Here is a 22902-nt window from a genome sequence, read left to right as displayed (position 1 = left end):
TCGGTCACAATTCAATAAAATTTTCATTTCCCCCGCAATTGGAAATTGGGGCAGAATTTTGAGGAGGACCCTCAAAATTACGAAGTAACTTCAGCCGATCATCGCAAGCAACCGTCAGAAGCAGCAGCCCAGTAAACTGGGGCAGAATTTTGAGGAGGACCCTCAAAATTTCGTAGCAGGAGAGGTTGCAATGTCTTGAACCACGTCGCAGTCGTCGGTTCATCTAAAACTATTTTTTAAATATATACAATATGTCATATCTTTAACAAATTCATGCATGTTATCATCGGAATTGTTTTGTTTAGCAACGCTACCCCAGGGATACCCACAGTATCACCAAATCAGAAGCCGAGCCGGTCAAGCGAAGTCAGCGGGGATACGAACTAACCTTTTCCCCTCTACAAAACTCACGATTTTTCTTTGGATGCAGGCACCCAAGTCACAAATTTATATATTACACACTCCTACTGCTTAGGAATACGATTCTCGAAATTATCGCTTCACAATTGCTATCCGCACACAATATCCCCAGCAGCCACAGTATTGCAATCAGCTATCAGCTAAGAGATTATACTACTATTCGCCTTTTATTTCCTGCATTGCATAAGGCTACTATTCTGCCTTCCGAGGTTAAGCTCTACCTCCATTTGCATTTCCTGCATTGCATAAGGCTACTATTCTGCCTTCCGAGACTAAGCTCTGTCTCCATCCGCATCGGCTGAAAGATCGCCATTTTATTTACACTTTGCATGGCTGAAATATCGCCACTTTATTTAAATCCTGCATCGGCTGAAAGATCGCCATTTTATTTACACTTTGCATGGCTGAAATATCGCCACTTCATTTAAATCTTGCATCGGCTGAAAGATCGCCATTTTATTTACGCTTTGCATGGCTGAAATATCGCCACTTCATTTAAATCCTGCATTGGTTGAAAGATCACCATTTTACTTACATTTTTGCATGGCTGAAATATCGCCACTTCATTTAAATCCTGCACCGGCTGAAATATCGCCACTTCATTTAAATCCTGCACCGGCTGAAAGATCGCCATTTTATTTACATTCTTGCACCGGCTGAAAGATCGCCACTTATTGTATTTCATGGGCTGAAAGATCGCCAAATTGTCCAAGGGCGTCATTGTTCGGAGGCACCATTCGCATAGCCCGAGAACGCCATGCCATGGCCTGAGGACTCCTTTTATCTCTTGCATATCATTATTCAAAGGCATCATCGCTCGGAGGCATCATTCTCATAGCCCGAGAGCATCATTTCATGGCCTGCGGATCCTTTATTATACGCTTCATGGCCCAGGACATCATGGTCTGAGGACATCATCTTAACCGTTCAAAGACAGCATTCATGGTCCAACGGGAACTTGCATCACATTTAAATTTATGCACAATATATGTTCGTATTGCTCATTTGCAGGTAAACTGGCTAGCAACGGCCGTCTCGGCAGGAGCGATCCCGCTCCAGTTCCCGCAGCCCTACTAAACTCATAACCACCACCCCAGCCCGAATATCTCGTCCGTTCTTGAAAAATCTCCATCGGCATGTTCCGCCGACGGATCCCGAACTACAGAAGGCCCGATTCCTGTAAGACCAGGGATATGTAGGCAGCTCAGGAACCAGAGCACGGTCAATCGTTTCAAACCATTCCGTTCGGTCAAAATTGGCCATCATATCTTTACCCGACAACTCTTCCATCCTTCTCGGGTAAAGAGGGGCAGTTGTTGATACCCAATTTATCCCTGCATATTTTCACATATACAAAATACTTTCAAAATAACATATATATGCATATATAAGCATGCCAAAGGATTTTAGTATTTTTTCCCAACTTTTTAAAGGTTTTTAAAATCAATTTATTGTCCATTTTAGCAGTACAAAATCAGTAATTATTCCCAAAATCCTCAATTTTGGTGAATAATTTATTTAATTCCCATGTTTATACAAAAATATAGTTAAGGTAATTTTTTATACATTTTTTACAAATTTATTTGGTATTTTAAAGCTAATTGCATATAATTGCAATTCTAGCCTATTTTTAAGTTTAATAGCATTTTAATCATAAAAATTGGTTCCAGTATTTTTAAATTAATATTTATGTGTTATTAACTGACTCGGTACTTTTAGTTTGCTTTTAAAATCATTTTACTATTTTTTTTATAAAATAAAAGGGAAAACTGCTATTTAACATTTAGCCTCATTTCGTTGCAATTACAGCCTATTTACATTTCAATTTTAGCCATCAATTGACCCAATCCTAACTCCCAATGGGACCGGCCCAATTTCAATTTTACCCAGCCCCTTAACCCGTTTATTTAACCCGCTCGACCTTTCTTTCAATCCAGGCCGTTGATCATTTTGATCAACGGCCAGGATCACCCCTTTCCATTTTTAATCTCCCTACCCTAACCTAATCCCCTCCATTTCGTTTGGTCCGCCGCCTTTGAATACTCTCCTCTCTCAAAACACTTTCGAAGGTTCTCCAGAACCCTAGTCGTCTTCAACCCTTTTTTTCCACCGTACTTTCACCGGAGTCCATGGCTTCTCAGGCCATGGATGGCCTGTACTCACCCCCCTCCACCTTTAAACCCTGGGTGTTCGAAGTTTCGAGGTCTGACCTCGATGGTGTTCTTTCAAATCTTCTCAGATCCATGGCTTTGAGGCCTCTCCGGCCTCGCTCCAGCGTATCCAAGCATCAGGAGCCTATTTCTGACCTCTCCGACTCAAGATCGGACTTTCTTTCAAGCCTTTCTTATTTCTAGGGTTTCTCTGGAACCCTAAGCTATTCGAGGTTTTCTCTGATTGTTTTCTTAAATCTATGCTATATCTGTGCTTTACTGAACTTTTAAAACGCTTTCTCCAATCTTTTCCTTCAAAATTACTTCTTTCCGATCTAGGGTTTCTGAAAAGCTTGAGATGTTTTTCTGACCCTTCCTTTTCTTTTCTTTGTATGTATTCGTCTATACTATGTTCGCATATTTACTTTTCCACCACGCATGTGTTTTCTTCTGCTTTCTTTCTACTATACACGATTTTTCTATATCTTTGTATTCTACTGTGCCTTTAGACTAGGCTCGCATGTTAATCTTTGTTATGTTCTTCTATCTGTTCTTTGCTATATTTTCATTATCTTTCTACTGTACGTGTTTCCTACTAAGTTCTTAAATTTTGTTTGCTTTACCTGACTTTGTTTGAGTTCTAAGCATGCTTCCTTTATTGTTTCTTAAGTTTACATCACTTCTTCTCTCTGCTGAACTTGCTTAAATTCTGAAGCTTTTCTCAAACATGTTCTTTATGCTTTCAAACCTACTATCATGTTTGTTGGTCTCTTATGAGTCTCTGAAAGAGACCTCTGAGTCTGTTTCAATGGCTTGCCTTCTCATCTCTGTGCCTGATTCGAGTGAAAACCCTAGAATTTGGGGGTTTCTTTGGCAAGTTCGATTTTGTGTTTGGACTGGGGTTCTACTTTGAAACCCTGAACTCTCAGACTTATTGTGAGTCTATAAATTGGACCTGAACCTTCTTATGACTGATTCTATGATAGTCTTTTCTAATCAGCATGACAACTCCTTCTTGTTTGATATTTGTGTGCCTTATATATGAGAAATTCATCTTTCAAAAAGGTTTTGCCAATTATGATTGATTCCGAATTCCTTTTAGTAAGGTTTGATTGATTGTTATTGATTTTCCTTAAGTAAAACCCTTTCCTCTCTTTTCCTGACTTGGTTCATTCGAACAAAGCCCGCGATTTTGATTTTACTGACTGTTCGATTGATTCCCTTTCCTTATTTTCACAAACCGTGTACCACTGGACTTTTTTCCTTGAATAAACTCCTATGTATTTACCCTCTTTGTGTTACTTTGGAGAAGATTTCAGTCAAATTCTTTCCTTAACTGTCTTCTACCCGTTTGAAATCAGAATCCCTTAACTAAAGGGAGACTTTATGTAATTGATTGTAAAACTATTTTTCTTACCTTTTCTTACTTGCCTTCTGCACTATAAAAGGGGACTACCCTTCTGCACTTTCAAGCACACACGATTGAATACTCTTTAAGACAACTTCGAATTCAATACTTTTACACACCTTCAACTTACGCTACTCACCTCACACTCTCAATTTCAATACTTTCACATTCTCGTTTGAGTTTTTTCTGGCTGTTTGCTTGCAATTTGGGCTTTACTACTACTTTTTCTCTACTTATTTCTGAAACTGGTATGTCCTAATTTAGTTTCAGCCATCACACCAATGTGTTTATTTGATTAATCTGTATTTTATTCTCTTTGCACTTCTTTTTGCTGTGAATCCCTATACCCCTATTCCCTCTATGTGTTTGAGTTAAGGTCCAGTCATGGCAGTATCCAAATTGCTGCTCATGTTTGGACCTGATCCTTAATGGATCCTAACTCCCAAACAAATGTGGCTAAAAGGCTGGTCAGGGGTGTGCAAGCACTCCTAATTGCTGGGTATGACCACCAGCCTGCCATGGCCTTCTCAGAATCACCTCTATTGCACTTATACTCATTCGTAGTTTCTAAGTTCTGCCCCCCTCCTATGAGCCTTGCTTTGGGACCTTGAGTTCCCTCTGAACTTGGACATCTGAGGGCTGGCCCTTCCACACTGTACTTTAATTCAATTCTGCAATTTATTTGGGTGTAAGCACTGCCCGGAGTTCATGAAGCTCCTGGGAACTCTGACACACCCAAAAATGAGAAAGGCTTTGGAAATCAGATCTTTGGAGTTGGTTTATTTCATGTTTCAGAGTTGGAGTCTAAATTAGGCTCTCCTTGGTTGTACTTTAATTTCTGATGTAATTTTACTTTCCTTTATTCATTCTGGGTTGTAATAATTTATAATAACTTATGGGGGTATATAGTGAAAAGGGGAGGGTCACTCATGTATGCATGTGGGTAGACATCATGTTCTTAGGTGTTTATTCCTGCAATCTCATCCTGCTTTTCATCTATGCATATCATATAGAAATCCTGCTTATAGTTCTTCACTTATGCATGTCATATAGAAATCCTGTCTATAGTTCTGCACTACTTATGCATTCCATATAGAAATCCTGCTTATAGTTTTGCACTTATGCATATATAGATACCATGCCTTTGAGGTTCTGCACTCATATAGATACCATGACTATAGGCTTCTGCATTCTTGCATCGTATAGATAACCTGCCTATTGGATCTTTTAAATTCTGCATTTTACATCTATCATTAGGCAAACGGTCATAGGTTAAATACAAATTGCATTCTAGATACCATGCTTATAGGACTCTCGACGTTTCTATAAACGTTTTAAAATCAATCACGCCTAGAAAGCATATCTATAAGGGTAGTCAACTGAATCTGAATCAAGCCTAAAATCAACAATTTCGATACTCAACATCTGCAGAGTGTATGTTTGTTTTCTTTAAAATCAGTATACTTCGCATTGCTAGATATCATGCCCATAGGTCTCACCTAGGCAGGCCCTTAGGTAATTAATTAACTACACCAGTCTTTAATAACTACAACCAGCAGGCAGGCCTAATTTGAACTTCTTATCTGAAAATATGTGATAAATCAGCCACGCCTTAACGTTTAAGTTTAATTAAAGACCTAATCAATATCTGAGAGACATGCTAAAACTATATGTTCTTTATGTTTTAAGGAGGTTTGTTTGAGCCTTGTCTGTTATGTGCTTCCTCATACTTGTCATGTATGTTTTGAATGTCGCCTTAGACTTTTGTCCTTTTTAAACTCTAAAAGCCAATTTTCCCTCCCCTTTAGGACTAGTAGTCCCTAATACCTCCGGGTCTGATAGGATTGGGACGGGTAATAGCATGCAATAAGTAACAAGATCATTCCGCGATTTAATACCTTAACGGGGTGGGTAAGGGTAGACATGGATATGATGACCACGCGATAACACCACGTGTATAAATGGTTACCGGGTGTTGTGTGGGGTGATCCGTGTTATTTATAAACCTAGGACCCCTCTCCCTCTTTACTTGTTTACTTCCTTTTTCCAGAATTTTAAAGCTGTTTAGTTTTCAGTTTCTTTAACTTCTTCTTTTACTTCAATCACTTGTACTTATTATGCAAAATCTCTCTTTTAATTGTCTGATTTTCAGTACTGTTTTCTACCCAAAACTTCCGCCTCTTTCACTTCTTTTCTGATTAATTGCATCAATTATTTGCAAACCCCTTCCCCTTTACTTGTGTGTCCCTTTTTTTTCAGAATTATAAAACTGCCTTCTTCCAAATTTCAGCATTCTTCAAACTTCTTGTACTTCAGTTGTTTGCAACCATTATGTGAAAGCTATCTAGTATTTACAATGTTTGCTTGTTTACTTGTTGTTTGTATTTAAAGTCACAATTGTAGCATGGCCGGGAACCACACTAGTGGATCTTGGGGGGTGCCTAACACCTTCCCCTCGAGATAATTTCAAGCCCTTACCCAATCTCTGGTTTTTCTAAATCAAATTTTATTTTTAGTGTCCTAATGCACTTAATCATTAGGTGGCGAGTCTTCTAAATTGCAAACCCAATTCCCAAAAGAAAAAGAGTTGTCCACCCAAATATCATAAACCCGATTTCGCGAGAAAAGGGGGGCATCGACAGACTCATAGTAGGAAAAGGTTCAAATTATGCTAAGTATAGATCATATTAATAGGCAACGGAATTTAGGCAGGGTGAGAACATGTCATTGCAAGAATTATGTAAGTAAAGCATGATTGATAACAAAATTAAACACCAAGGAGAGGCTAAAGTGTCTCAGGAAGTTGCAACACATAGGCCAGATAAGCCTGAAAAGAATCTGATTAACTCAAATTAGGTTTAGGCATGTCTCAGATTACCAACATAATAAAGTCATAGGTTGAAGAGATCTAAAATTGAAGTAAAGCAATCAGAATTACACACATGAACAACCCAGAAAACACATTGAACTACAATCTCCAGAAGTGAAAACATATGTAAATGACAGGTAAATAGGAATGAAGTGACAAAAGTTCAGCAACTCACCAGTTAAACGAAAAACAAGAAAGAACGAAAGCTCACAGTAGCAAGAACCCAGAATTTCTGGCCTTGGCTTTCAGCCGGCCAAGAACCAGAATATAGAACAAGAGTATTAGAGAACAAAGAGTAGTAACTTCAGTTTTTAGTAAACATTCACGATTCAAGTCTGTCCTAAAGGGAATGAGGGAAAGGATTTATATAGTAGTAGAAATTAAATAAGTAAACAAGGAAACACTATAAAATCAAACGTAAATAAGGAAGCAATATCATGCAAAAATCAATAAAAATCGGATCTTTTAGGAAAAATAGGTAAACCCTAGCTTTAGGGAAAACAAATATCAACGGAATATTCATAAAAACAGTAGCATAGGATGAATATAAACACAAGTAACATTAAAATCAGAGAATCGAACCAATTTTGGCTCGATTAAAGAGATCTGAAAACCCTAATTTAGGGTAAGTAAGAATAAACAGAAGATATAGAAATGTTCGTACTTACAATAGAGCATATAACGAATATAGACGGAATAATCAGAAAAATCAAGGATCTGAACCATTTTCGGCTTGATTTTTATGAGATCTGCTTGCCATGTTTAGGCAAGCAGTATAAAAAGGGACCCACTACCAGGGAGAGGTCATATATGGCAAGGAACGACCATGGAATCCCATGTTAGGTGGGATTAGGAGAGGGATTTGGGGGAAGACGGCTAGGGTTTAGGTTTGAGAGATGAGAGGATTCAAGGGCGGCGGACGGTGAGAAATGGCTAGGGTTTGGGGTGGGTTAGGTTAATTAAAAGGGAGAGGGTAATGTGGGCTGTTGATCTCAGAGATCAACGACCATGATTTAAAAGAGGTTTTGGGTCGGGTGGTTAAATAGGTTGCGACCAGGTTGTGGAGTTGGGTTAATTGGTCTTAGGCCAGGGGTAATTGGGATAAGGTTTGGGTAGTTTAGGTTCGGAAATAGGTAAGATTTGGGTTTTTATTTAAATACTCTATTTTAGCAGAAAAATATAATTTATAAAATAGTTAATAAATAACAAAAATATTAGTTATGCACTAAATGATTAAAAATAATAATTTAACATCACAAAAATATAAAAAGATTTTTTTTTGCATAAATATCGTAATTTTAAATGAATATGGGCTATTATTGCAAAATATGTGCAATTAGTCTAAAAATACAAATATAATTATAGAAATGCAGTAAAATATTTAAAAACATACTTATTGGTATAAATGATGAGTTTAGATGATTAAATCACCATAAAAATAATTTGAAGGATAATTATTGGATATTTATATAATAAAAATACAGAAAGAAATTAATTTGAAGCCTTTAAAAATCATGAAAAATTATGAAAAATGCTTGTATAGGTTCATAAACTAGATGATGATGCAAATATGCTATTTTGAAGGTATATATGTATTTTTTAGAAATATGAGGGAAAAATTGGGTATCAACAGTACTATTTGAGTTATCCTTGCCTGTTGAATTCCTTTATTTCGCATTACGACCTGAGACTAGGCTTACGTACAGTGATAGATTCGCTATTGTAGAGATTTGACGAGCTGCTTGATTAGTCGCCGAATAATTGTGCTCCCCTTATGAATTTGTCCCGCATCGTGCGTTCTCATCGAAAAGCTTTCTTAAATTTCATAACTCACACGTATATTCGTGAGTGGGGTCAAGGACCCGTTAAAGCCTCTTATTCTAATGAGATGGGGTCGTTCGCCTCGGCAAGACTATGTATCATATTTTTATGGGATCGGGCCGTTCGCCTCGGCAGTATCATATTCTTATGGTAGCGGACCGTTCGCCTCGGCAGTATCATATTCTTATGGGATCGGGCAGTTCGCCTCGGCATTTCTATAAAATACTCTTATGGGATTGGGCCGTTCGTCTCGGCAACTTCATGAAACACTCTTATGGGATCGGTTCGTTTGCCTCGGCAGAATCGTGCGTAATATTTGACAAGAAGACAACATATCCATGAGTTTTTTCGATTTGAGTTGTGACGACCTATTTGGTGGGGACCATTTTTTATATACTCCGGTTGAGGAGATAACCGATAATTGAGAGCTTGTGTTTACTATTTAGAGGAGGATCGTACCACGTACCTATATTTGTTCACTTTGTTTATTTATCATGCCTCATGCTTGTTTACTTTCTACTATACTTGATATATCGGACGACTAGTAAGTGCCGGTGTCGACCCCTCGTCACTACTTCTTCGGGGTTAGGCTAGATACTCACTGGTATGCGTTGATTTACGTACTCATGCTACACTTCTGCACTTATTGTGCAGGTATATATATTTCTTGTGGTCTTTTGGGCGCAAAGGAGCAGCTATTGCGGGGACTTTACGGTGAGCTGCATCTCATGTTACGATCTGCAGCATACGGAGTCTCCATCAGAATTATTTACATTTTTCTGTCTAACTTGTATTCCAGACAGCCGTTGTATTGTTATTGTACCTTCTATTAGATGCTCATGCACTAGTGACACCGGGTTTTGTGGGTGTTCTAGAATTGTTATGGATTGTTTTACATTGATATGCGTTTACTTATTATTTTAATTAAATTGTACGTAACTACGATTTATTTTATTGCACTGGCCTCTCTATCTAAATAAGATTCATGATTTAAAAAAAAAATGAATAATTAAGCGTTGGCTTGCCTAATGGGGAAGTTGGACGCCATCACGACCTATAGTGGATTTTGGGTTGTGAAAATCAAAATACTATTTTTGTTCGGTAGTACCATTAGCTTTCTTTAAATAAGAAAGTACAACCTTTATTTTGCAATTATGCTACTTCTATTTTTGATATATTGCTTAATTCAAGAATTCTTGGTTTGAAAGGAAAAAAAAAGTCTTCAAATTTTACCTTCTCTAAACTCGAAATTTGAACTATCGGAGTATGAGTTAAATCTTAAGACTTGTTTTGATCAGCTAGAAATTTCTGAACTTCACAACACAAATAAATTTTTAACATGGTGTTATATAATTAAGAAAAATAATTAAGAAAAAAATAAAATATAAGAAATTTTGTAGAAACACGTGAAAAAGGTTGGGAAATGAGAAATAAGGAAATAAAAAATAAATAATATAAAAAATATAATATATGAAAAAAAAAGAATATAAAAAGTTTTAAAAATTAAAAAATTAAAAATAAAAAAAGAATACAAAAATAAAAAGTAAATTAAAAAGAAAATAAAAGAGATTCAAAAAACAAATTGATAAATACACCATGTAGTTACAAGCAATTCTCAGCTCCCCCCTAAGAATTGCGGAGTGTAATTACACCCCCTCAATTACCACCAATTAAATGATGACCGGGTAATTACTTGGTTAGACAAAGATGCCAAAACTGTGTAATTACACCCAATTACACCAAAATTTAGTTACTGGGTGGCTTTCCAAACATGTCCTTAGTGAATTTAATGTTTTCAATCAATCCGCTAAATTTTGAGTTAATATCCTAAAACCCGCCTAAACTATACAACATTTCTCATTGCCTACCTAAACTATCGTTTGTCACTTAAAACCCCCTGAACTATATCCCCCTTCATAATAAAACCACTTCGTCGCATTCTTACTAGTGCATGTAATGCACGCTCCATTTTTTTTTTAAATCTGCCATGTGGCAATCTACGTCGATATTTGGCTCAATCTAAAAGCAGACTTAATTAAGATTTTAATACTCTTTATTATATCATTGTAAAAAATTATACGAAAAAAATAAAAAAGGTGGCTAGGGTTAAAACTAGTGGGTCAATTGTATAAAACTCATTTTCTCTTTGCTCTCATCGAAGAATGGCTACACCCTTCTCTCAGTAGCGATTTTCTCCATTAATCTTGGTTCAAACCTCAATTGCTTTGTCTATTCTTGCTTATGCTCGAAAATTGGGACAAAAATTAGGGTTATGCTGCTGAATCGGTATAGAAGATTAGGGTTTTGACAAGAGAGAGAGAATTTTCAAATGGATTCAGATGAAAAATGGAGAAGAAAGGTGAAAAAATGGACAAGAAAAATAAAAAAGACGAGGAAGGTGAAACATAAAGAAAAAGATGAGAACATAAAAGATAAAAAAATTTAAAAAAGAAAGGCTAATTAGCCATTAAACACTGTCAGGCGGGCCATTTTAATGACTTTTTTCAACCTTCACACGCTCTTTGGTGATTTAACACACACATTATGTCACATAAACGATGAGAGGGTTTTATTATTAAAGGGGATATAATTCAGGGGGTTTTCAGGGACATGTGATAGTTCAAGTAGGCAACTGACAAAGGTTGTATAGTTTAAGCGGGTTTTAGGATATTAACTCCTAAACTTTTTCCATTGAAAAGTTCTTCAAACAATATCATGGCAGTAAGACACTGGATTAGCATTAAAGCCTCAAACTTAGAAAAGAAATTAAAAAAGAGAGATCGTTAGCTTAAATTAATCAAATAACGGTAGTAGGTAATAACAAATATGAGTGGTGCTAGTTCCTCTATATATGTAGCCTTTAATGATCAGAAAATTTTCTTGTAAGGTTTGCTATTGAGCTACGGTGACTTCTACTCATAGAGAGCAAAGACTCATCAACTACCACACCCAATTATTTTCATAGGAGTAATGAGAATAGCACTATCAATTTTACTTGATGTGGACTCTCACTCTTTAGTCTTTACCCACCTACCTTTTTCTCACAAAGTCTAATCTTAAAATGCAATCCTTGAAAAAGTTTATTGGCTATAATACAAGTTCTGTGTCTTAACTCTTATTGTCGTTTGGTGTAATGTTACAGACTAAGGCACTAAACCAGCAATTTAGCTCGGAGGCAAATTTAAACATTTTATCTATATTTATGGTTTGAATTAATTATGTTTTGAGGGTGGGTGATACTTAGCGGCGAAATTAGGTGCTGTCAAGTCTATACTTAGAGCCCGTTTGGATGGGCTTGTTTTAAGTAATTTTTAAGCCAAAATAGCTTTTAAGCCATAAGTTAGGAATTCTAACTTTTGGCTTTTGGCTTGTTTTTGCCATTTTAGCTTAAAAACAAGTGCTTAAAAGCACCTTTTTACTTTATCCAAACACTACAAAATGGCTTAAAAGCTATTTTAGCTTAAAAGCACTTAAAACAAGCCAATCCAAACGGGCTCTTAATTTATAAGTAGAAGGAAAACAAAAATGAATAAAAGAAAATTAAATTTGATGAAGATAGAAAGCAATTTATGCTATATACCTACCTACTATAAAATAATTATCCGTTTCTACCTACTCTCAAACTAGTTACACTAAATACCTATCCGACCAAAAGTATTTACCCGCATACTTCATCTACTACAACTGCCCTGCACTTATCCTCATCTTTTTCTTCTCCTTTTCTCTTTTTTTCCTTTCTGGCTGAAGCTTATATTTGGTTCCAAACGTTAATGTCCCCCTTGTTCTTTTATAAAAAAGTTTCATAGGCTTTCTCTGTACTTAGTAGCTATGCTGGTTTTTTATTTTAATTTATCGGTGATAATTAAAAAAAATCAAATGCAACTAACTAAAGGAATGTAGAACTCTAACAATTTAGTAATTGAGTATTAAATGATTAATGATGATAGGCTATAATTGCATATTTTAGTCGCTTATTACACTCGAATTTACTGCACTTTAATTGAGTTTGCGCTTTAATCGCTAGTGTTTTGCACTAATTATGTGTTTTATGCCTTGTAGGTGTGATTCCGAGCTATATAGATGTTATGGAATGATTTTAAGTGATTTGAAACCTTGAAGTCTGCGTAAAAGCTCAAGGAATTAAGCCGGGATCGTGTTCGGGGGTCAAATTTGATAATTAAGTACGAACGAAGACTTGAAAAGGTATATTGCGCACTGTCTAGTAAAATAGACATAACATTTTGCTCAAAACTCCATTTGGGCTCCACAATATATGGTTGGAGAGCTAATTCAAAGGGCTACAACTTTCATGTTTTACGTTTTTCCAAATCCCAAACGGAACAGGGTGAAAAACCGCGGTTTCACCGCGACCGCGGCAGAACCGCGGTAGAAGATGGTCGCGGACAACTGAAGAATCAGATGGCATGTTTGGCCGCGGTTCCACCGCGACCGCGGCAAAACCGCGACCGCGGCAAAACCGCGACCGCGGCAAAACCGCGACAGGTGGCGGAAATTTCAGGGACTTATGTGCAAAACACGGGATTTTAAGCCCTAAACCCTATATTAAACCAAGGAAGCCGGCCAAGAAAGAGGAGGGGGACATATTTTGGACACAAATTAGACCTAAGGAGGCAAGAGACACTATTTTAGGGTTAGACAACACCCTTGGAGGCAAGAACACACTAGGAGCAAGGCGGGGAATTCTTCTACGAGTTTTTCCTTCCTCTTCCTATTTTCATTGTTGGTTATGACTTTTAGTATTGTAGTTTTACATACTATTATGAATAGCTAATTTGTTATCTAGAGTTTTGATAGAACCTTTTGTAGGATAAATTCTTGTTATGTTTTTATATAATTGAGCTATAGCTTTTCTCTATTTGTTCAACTACGTTTATATTCTGGTTGATTGAAGAGCTCTCAATTAGCTGTGCCTATTTAGTATGCATAACTCGGGAGAGAGTGCATATTTAGGTAATTGTTGAACAACACCACTCCTAGAGTATATGAGGGATCAATAACCGAGGGTTTAAAGGTGGGATTAGGGATAATGAAGCCTTGGGTGCGATCTGAAGTGAGCTGTATTAAAATCCAGCTAGCGTAGCTCGGGAGAGCGTGTCTAGTAAATTATCGTAATTACTCGGGAGAGATTTACGGTAATAAGAGTGCTCATGATCGGTAGAGAATACTTAGGCGAAATTATAGAAGACATAGCGGAAGGATTCCGACAATAGGGGAAATCATAACTCTAGACCTGCTTAATCTTTTCTCTAACCCCCAGTATCGTTAGTTGTTAATTTACTATTTTAATTTGTTAGTTAAGTAGTTAAACACAAGAATCTTAATATCTATAAGTTAGGAATTGTTCAAGCTTGTCTTCTTGGTGATAGTGAACAGCTGTAGCTAAACCTTAGTTCTCTGTGGGATTCGACTCCGGACTTGTAAACCGGATTATATTTGCAGCGACCGCTTAGTTCTTTTTATAAGGCATAGCTGGGCGTGATCAATTAATATTAAAAGTAATTAGCAAATTTTTCAAAACCAAAACAATTAGTACCTGCAACGAAGCAGAACTTGAACGTTTAGTGTTACAAATAATTATTTCTAATATCTTTTGAGAAGTTCATAGTGATTTATAGTAAGAAAAATTAGATCAACCATTGAAAGACCTTGAAACTTGAAAATCATAAATTGCATATGTCGAGTTTGTAATTGTTTGATTAGATTTTGACCGACGTGATTAAAATATTAATTGGCAACTATAACTAAATGTTGAGTCAGTTTGGTCAAGACTTGGAGCTGATTTGAGGTGATTGAGATCGAAATTTTCAGTTGAAAATCGAAGAAGAACACAACTACAGTAATAATCGAAGAAGAACACTGTTACCTAACAGTATACCGCTACAGTATACTAATATACTATAAGAGTATATAGTTATACTACAACAGTATACCATTATAGTATACAAATATATTGTTATGGTATACTGTAATAATATGCAAGATATTGTAACAATATGCTGTAATAGTATACAATATACTATAATAGTATACTTATTACCCGTAAATTCACTTGCCTTTTCCCTTTTAATTTGTTTTAAGCTTTTACCTAGCGTGAGCGACAAATTGAAAATGCAAAATTATAGTATGCTATATAATGTAACGGTATACTCTTACAATTAGATCCTTTTAGATTTTTTAAAATTTTTTATTGACAACTGATATTATTTCAGTTTAATAATTGAATTAAAGTTTTTTAACTCTTTACGCACAATTATATACCATGTTGGTATAACTATATACTATACTGGTATCAAATGTTAGTTAATATTTTTTTGGTTGTATTAGCTACATTTAATTGGTACACAATTTGATTTTTCTTTAGTAATAATATAAAAAAAAAGAATAATAAAAAATAGTGAAAATAGTAAATGAAATTAGATTATGAAGAGAAAAGAATATAAAAAAAAGAAGTTAAACAAAATTAGTATAGGAAAAAAGAAAAAAATAAGAAGAAAACAAGAAAAAAGAAAAGGAGAAAAGAAAAAGAAAAGAAAAGAAGCATAGAAAAAAAAAAGAATTGGAGAATAAAGAGAAAATTCCCCAAAAAACCTACTATGGGTAGGAAATATAATTAGTTTATGGGTGGAAAAACAAATGGATAGACAAGAGTAAATAGTTTTATTTTTGTGGGTAACTGTGTCAAAACCCCAAGAAAAAAAAACGTAATGGGCTGGATCACTGGGATAAGAATCCAGGTACTTTTGGTAGCCTCTAGATGTTCCAAAAGGAATGAGGAATTAAATGGGCTTCACTCTCTATCCATGGGTGGAATAACACGGGCTAGCCAGTTTTCGGACTGGTCATTTAAAAATAGTCAACGTTTGCAAAATTATTGAAAAATAGCCACTATTTTGCTGCAACACGGAAAATTCCAGCATAATCTATTGGAGCTCGGTGCACCTGTGTATGTACTTCCGGCATATTATGCTGGACCGTATATTATATTGGAACTCCAGTATAATATGCTGGAAGTCCAGTATAATATACTGGAGTCCCAGTACACTTTGCTGGAACTCTAGTATAATACACTGGAACTCCAGTATATTATGCTGGAGTATTTTTCTGGATTTGAACAGTGTTTTCGTTCAGATTTATCTTTACATTAAAAGTGGCTAAATTTCGATTATTTTTGAAACTGTGGCTATTTTTGAATGATCACTTGTAAATCTGGCTATTTATGAATTTCTCCCGTTTTTTAAGGAGCCCACATTTGTCACTTTGGACACTCAAATTCGTAGGGTGAATGGATTGTTACACAAATAGCCGACCAGATTCAATGTTTACTTTTTCTAGCTGGTATACATAGATTATACATTAACTATACATAATTATATAATATTCATGAATTATATATCCGCTGGCTATTTTTAGTTTAAGAGATTAGAAGGGTAGCTATTTGAGTTAATTCTTCTATAAAGAAAAAAAATTAACCCAAATAGCCGCTCACTTAATCTCTTAAACTAAAATAGCTGGCAGATGTATAATACATGTATAATATATGTATAACTATGTATAATTAATGTATAAACTATATATACCGGCTAGAAAAAAAAAATATTGAATCTGGCCAACTAAATATTGTAGAAATATGACATCTTTTGAGATGATCTTTTATTTTTGATCCACTTGTTCCATGGGTAGAATTTTAAGGTCAAAAGTTAAAAGAATTACTCAAGGGGCAAGTTAGGGGTCATATACATTAAACTTGAAGTTTTGTACATGAGGCAAGCGAGGACAAAAATCCAAGACCATCCACTTTGAGGACTATTGGTATACTTCCCTACGAATGAAAACAATCAAGAATACATTATTTATTTCACATACCGATAATTGATAGAATTATGTGTATAAAAAAAGAGAAGAGACACAATTGTTAGGAAAGTCTCTGAATAGTTGTGCACTTAGCAAACATAAAAGAAGTTCTAACCGATTGAACTCTCACTTCTCTCAATAGGCTTCCTTCGTGTTATTCAGAACAAAAGACCCACATGATTTCCCTCAAGAGTCATGCTCGATATGTCATATGTGATGATATAAAACAGCTTAGGCTTAATTGTCAAGCTATATATTGCTCGCTCTGACTCAATATTTGAGGTCTCACATAGTAGTTTTTTTTTTTTTTTTTACTTTAACCAAAAAACGCTTCAATAATTAAATCCTAGACTCGTTTTTACTACTCATTGCAATCAGAGGTGGAACTAAAATTTTAACCTTATGTGTTCTGAATTTTAGAATGAGTGGGAATGACTGGGTTTTGAAATTAATATTTTGATAATTTTTTTAACAAAAATACACTGCTTGAGCAAAAACTACTGAACCGTAGCCCCGTAGCTCGGCTTCTCTGCCTCCTCCCCTAATTGAACCAGGGCTTTCTATCCCTGTTTTTAGCACTGAACAGAAAAACATTTCCACATCCAAACAATTTTATACACCACACTTTCAACAGAAAATTTCATGATAAAACCAAAAAGAAATTACAATAATTCATTATAAACCCCAAAAAAACAAAGATCCCAAACCAAACAAAAGAAGAAGAAAAAAATCACACCATAAATCGCAAAAAAATGAGAAAACAAAAAATAAAAAAATTAAAAGCAGCTTATAAATCTACATCACAAGGATAAGACTTAGAACTCCTTCTATAATTAGAAAAAGACACCTTAGGAGTACACAAAATCTTCAACGTCCTATGACCTGATTTCCATACTCCAACTTTAAACCTTATCTTTGCCCTAATTTTCACCTCAACTTCCACAACCCCAGCACTTCTTTCTGTCTTAAATTCACGCGCAATGTCGTCGTAAAGTACCACGTCTTTCGCCGGAAGTGAAAGATCCAAACGTGTCACATTTCTATGAGGCTGAAAAAATGGTTCAACATCATTAGAAGAAATTGGTTGATAGTTAAAGAAGAGTTTCACTTCAATGTTGTCGTAATATATGGAAATTCTCTTGTTGGGATTATAGGCTCGTAATCCGAATTTGAAGTTGGCATTTAAATGGTCATTGTTGGTTAAGTTGTAGTTATGAACTGAAGTATTTTCGATAGAATAGACCATTTTTCGGGGTTTTAATGCTAGCCATATGATGAGAACGGTTATTCCAACGATGATGATTAGGGTTAAGATTGCAATGGCTATGCACCTACATAGGCTAACGGGATTATGACGTGGCATAGCGGCGCGTGGCGGTTGTGGGCGGGGAAGAGTGGTTGTGGAACTTAGTTTTGGATTTGGACTTGTTGTCAGAAGAATGTTGAGCTATAGTTTTATATGGGAAAAAAGAAAAGGTGCAAAGAATTATAACGAAGCTACAGTTTTTTAAAGGGAAAACAGCTCCGTTTATTTGTGCTTTGTTGAAAGGTGCTAGCTTTCTGATTTCTTGCATGAAACTCATTAGATCTTATGGAGTTGTACTTTCCATTTTTATCTGATAACAATTTTATATAGAGTAGAAGGCTTTCTAAAAAGGCTAAAGTTTGGATGGTGATTGCATATATGAATATTCTTATCTTGCATGCAGAGAGCAAGCCAGGAAAGTCTTTATAATATCAAAGATTTCGTAGAAGGAGTGATGATTAGTGCAGGTAATAAATTACATGATATTCTTATCTTGCATAGAGAGAAAAAGCTAGGAAATTAAAGTTTTTGGGAGAGTGAGATGGAGTTAACTTTGCACATGAGTGTCTTTTATTCGGATGATGATTTGCTTAACTGATAAGTTGTTCGAAAACCAGCGCTAAAGTTGTTCTCTACAAGGACAGATCAGAATGAATTGATTTTCAATTCCCATTTTATTTGGTTTGTTAATGGTTGTGAGTTTGTTAAAAACTTAAAATTCTACTATGAATTGTCAATATTGTAACTAAAATAAACTGAATAAACATTTTGCACAATCAAATTGTTTAAGATACGTAATAAAATGTAAATCTTTACTCATCGGGGTTGCCCAGTTGGTTTGGAGGGTGGTAATCCATATGGATGGCCTGGGATCGAATCTCCCCTCGATGCCTTCTGGGTAGAGCCTGTCGCACAGGGTTTGCCTAGTGCGGTTTACATCTCTGTGTGGTTTGCAGGCTATTACACAAGGGGAGGTTTACCCAGTGCGCACAAAGTGCTCACCCGAAGGGCAGAGGCTGTGGCAGAGGTTGTAGCGGCTGCGGGTTTCCCCTCTTACCAAAAAAAAATATAAATCTTTATGATAAATTTACTACTAATTAACTTGTAACTTGATAAAAATGATAACTTACGTGTTACGTCTAACTAACGACTTAATGGTTAGTAGAATCGAAATCTACATGTGGGTCTATTTGGGGTTAAATGTGCCTACTACATAATTGAAGATCAGAACTACAACCTTTTCCAGCCAAAAACATGGTTAAAATTAATGGCGTACGCAGAATTTTTTATAAGCGGTGTCACAATTTGAAGAAATGAACAAATAAATAACTTATTGTAGTTGTAAGTGGTATCATTTTCACAATTTGAAGAATTGAACAAATAAAGTCATTGAAAAATAGTCACTATTTTGCTACAACACGGAGATTGGAGCACCTGTATATGAACTTCCAGCATATTATGCTGGAACTCCAGCATACACGGAAAGCTCCAGCATAATATACTGGAGATTGAAGCACTTGTATATAAACTTCTAGCATATTATGCTGGAATTCCAGCACATTATGAAACTCCAGCATGTTATGCTAGAAGTTCACATGTAAAAAATTCGAACTCCAGCATATTATGCTGGAATATTTTCCGGATTTTGAACAGTGTTTTGTTCAGATTTATCTTTACATGAAAAGTGGCTAAATTTTGATTACTGTTAATATTGTGGCGTGGCTATCTTTCAATTACCACTTGTAAATCTAGCTATTTTTGAATGTCACCAAAAAAAAAAAAAACTCACAACATAATGGGCTGCGTAGGCTACCTATAAGCCCATTAAAGTAGGAATGTGTAAAGCCCATATTTTATCCAATCCATGACCTCAGAAATCCAAAACAAGTTGTTTGAGGCCGAAAGATAAATTTTCGCGTTTCACCTCAAAGTCTTTTCTTTTTTGAAGAATTAATACAAATAGTTGTTCATATAATTTCTTAAATTAAAAATAGGCGATGAATGTATTATATATATATATATATATATATATATATATATATATATATAAAATTGTGTATAGTCAATAAAGAATATCATCGATTTTTTTGAAACATTTTATATTCACTATCCAAATGAACAATAGGTTAATGTCGAAGAAACGGAGAAAAGTAAAATATATAGGAGTAGTACTTATCAAATTAGTCTAACGAAAGGAAAAAATATTAGTGAAAAAAGATGATTAAATCGGTTAAAAGATTGAGAGTTATAGTTCATAGAACCTTAGGGAGATACTCCTCGGTCCACAATAAGTGACTAATTTGCTTTGGGCACATCCATTAAGGAAATACTAAATTCTAGACGAAAATAGTTAGTGTGACTAAACTACCCTTCATTAAATGTTGCACCATAGTTATAGTAGTATTCACTTCTTTTCTCAAATGTGAGGAGTAAATGACTTTTTAGGGATACGTACATAAGGGTAATTTTCAAAAAAAATTGAATTTTTTCTTGATTATATAAATGGACATTATATAAATGGACATTTACGTACATTAGGCCAATTATGTCATCCTCCTAGAGGCCCAGATTGGTGCCACGTGCCAAATGATGTGGTACGCCAAGTCAAACGGGAGAGACAATAGGATCATGCCACGTGTCAAAATGACAAGGCATGCCAAGGCAAATGAAACCGCGCCACATGTGCAAGTGACATGTTATGGCCAATCAAATGCGGCCTTGTCACTCTTCAATCTGATTGGTCGAAAAGAGTTTGTTCTCGTCACAACTCTTTCATCCCACAACTATAAATTGGGGTATTCATAACTCGAAAAAGAGAATAGAAGTTATAACTAGAAGCAAGAGAGAGCTCGTGGATCAAACGCAACAAATTCTTCCGCAAGTTTCAACCTCCAAGCAATCAATTTCAGGTTCAAAAAATTAACATCAAGCTCAAGATTCAAGGAGTACGAGTCCAAATCAAAGCTCGTGCTAGTTGAATTCAAGATCAAGCTCAAAGGCTCTTGAATTTATTTACTATTGGAAAGAGGAATTAGAGAATTCAAAGAGATTATACACTCATATTATTTGAAATCAAATACTACGATTGTTGTAATATATTCAGTCTCGATTATTTTCTTGATGCAATTTTATTGTCTACAAATTCTGGCATGCCCGGTGGGATAATCTCTACATCTCATCTCATCTCAACTTTTGAATCACCAAAGTTCTAGAACATCAAAATGACTTCAAAGAAAATCAACTCCAGATCAACTTCCACCCATGGCTGCTAATTCCAGGTTATATGCTGATGTGGAAAGCATCCTCAATGTTATCTTTGGAATCTTTGGACCGGTTACGAGGAGCAAAGCAAGCTCATTAGGATACAAGCACCCCAAGTGTCCTTCGCATCAGCCCCTATTTTTGGATCTTCATCCTCAAAAGGAGCGAGATCTTCTACAAACATACCTAAAAGAGGAAGCGATATTGCTGAAAAGATTAAGAAAACTCTAGCTCCACTGGACCTTTTCAGATCCAAGAACTTTGCTGTGAAGGAAGATGGTGATAATTCAAGTGATGGATCCTCCCCACTTACATCGCATAACGTGAGCCAATCAAGAATACTCCTCATCGTCCACAACAATCATGCAAGTTATGGTGATAAACGCTTTATCTGTGGAGGAGCAGTTGGCAAACTTGACGGAAGCAATCACTAGCTTGACCAAACACATGCAAAATCAAGATGCTAGAATTGACAAGGTAACATACAAGGTGGGAATCTTGATGGAAGAAGAATCCACCCATGCACCTCGCTAGCTCCCAGAAGTTCAAGAGATTGATCCTCCCCCTCGAGAAGTTGCATCCACGAAGGAAATTCCAGTCTCTTCGGAGGGGATGATTCCAATCAATCAACTAAATGAGTTTATTAAAGGTACTATAAAAAACAAATATGAAGTTGCTTCCAACTCCTCCCTTACCTACGCAAAGTTGTACACTTGAAGGATCAATATGTTGAAGATGCCTACTGGCTATCAACCTCCAAAATTTTAACAGTTTGATGGAAATGCAATCCAAAGCAACATGTGGCACACTTCGTTGAGACGTGCAACAATGTTGGGACTTATGGAGATTACCTCGTCAAGCAGTTTGTCCGCTCAGTAAAAGGAAATGCTTTTGATTGGTAGACAGACCTCGAGGCTGAATTTATTGATAGTTGGCATCAACTAGATCAAGAGTTCCTCGATCACTTTTATAGAACGAGACGTACTATGAGTATGATAGAACTTATAAATACTCGTCAATGAAAGGGTGAACCAGTTATTGACTTTATCAATCGTTGGAGGAATGCAAACCTCAATGCAAGGAGAGGCTTAGTGAAGCTTCTGGCATAGAGATGTGCATCCAAGACATGTATTGGGGATTGCGCTACATCTTTCAAGGTATCAAGCCTAGCACATTTGAAGAACTTGCAACTCGTTCCCATGACATGAAATTGAGCATGGCCTCCGCTGGAAATGAAGGGCTGCCTATCTATGAACCTCGCAAAGCGAACAACAAACAAGAAGTCTGGAAATAGAGAAAGTTCATACCTAAGTCTGAAAACAAAGAAGCTATAAATGTCAACACATCACCTATGAAGTTCACGACGAAGGTGAGCAAGAAGCAGAGTATGAAATCCACTTCTTTTCAAGATAAAACAAGTGGAAAGTTGACTCTAAAAGAAATGCAAGAGAATGAGTACCCATTTCTGGATTCTGATGTGACAGTTATTTTTGAAGAACTCCTCGAGTTAAATCTCATTGATCTTCCGGAGATGAAGCGACCAAATAAAGTTGGGAAAACGAATGACCCAAATTACTGCAAATACTATCGACTTGTGAGCCACCTTCTGGAGAAGTGCTTTGTCTTCAAGGACAAAGTTATAGACTTTCGTGAAAAGAAGATCTTGCTGGAAGATGAGAAAGCAAGAACAAACCAAGTCTATCACCTTTGGCTCATTCAGTCTAGATCAATTATGTAGTTTCAAAGAAAGAAAAGCTGAAGAATTACTGGAGAACAACAAGGTTGAAGTTGATCA

The 22902-nt window shown here is 36.0% G+C and overlaps 1 protein-coding gene across 1 annotated transcript in view; it reads right to left on the bottom strand.

The window, feature by feature from the left end:
* Nucleotides 1-17786, bottom strand: part of LOC109236970 (uncharacterized protein At1g08160-like) — a 36200-nt gene extending 18414 nt beyond the window's left edge. The window contains exons 1-2 of the mRNA XM_019403210.1: nt 17423-17786; nt 17022-17118 (exon numbers count right to left, since the gene is read on the bottom strand). Of these exons, the coding sequence (XP_019258755.1) occupies nt 17022-17118; nt 17423-17786 (461 nt within the window). The remainder of the gene's footprint in view (nt 1-17021; nt 17119-17422) is intronic.
* Between the last annotated feature and the right edge of the window lie 5116 nt (nt 17787-22902).

Source organism: Nicotiana attenuata, unplaced genomic scaffold (genome assembly GCF_001879085.1).
Source record: "Nicotiana attenuata strain UT unplaced genomic scaffold, NIATTr2, whole genome shotgun sequence".
NCBI classification, from domain to species: Eukaryota; Viridiplantae; Streptophyta; class Magnoliopsida; order Solanales; family Solanaceae; genus Nicotiana; species Nicotiana attenuata.
Note: the sequence above shows the minus strand (reverse complement) of the source record. Positions and strands in the feature narration are given on the sequence as shown.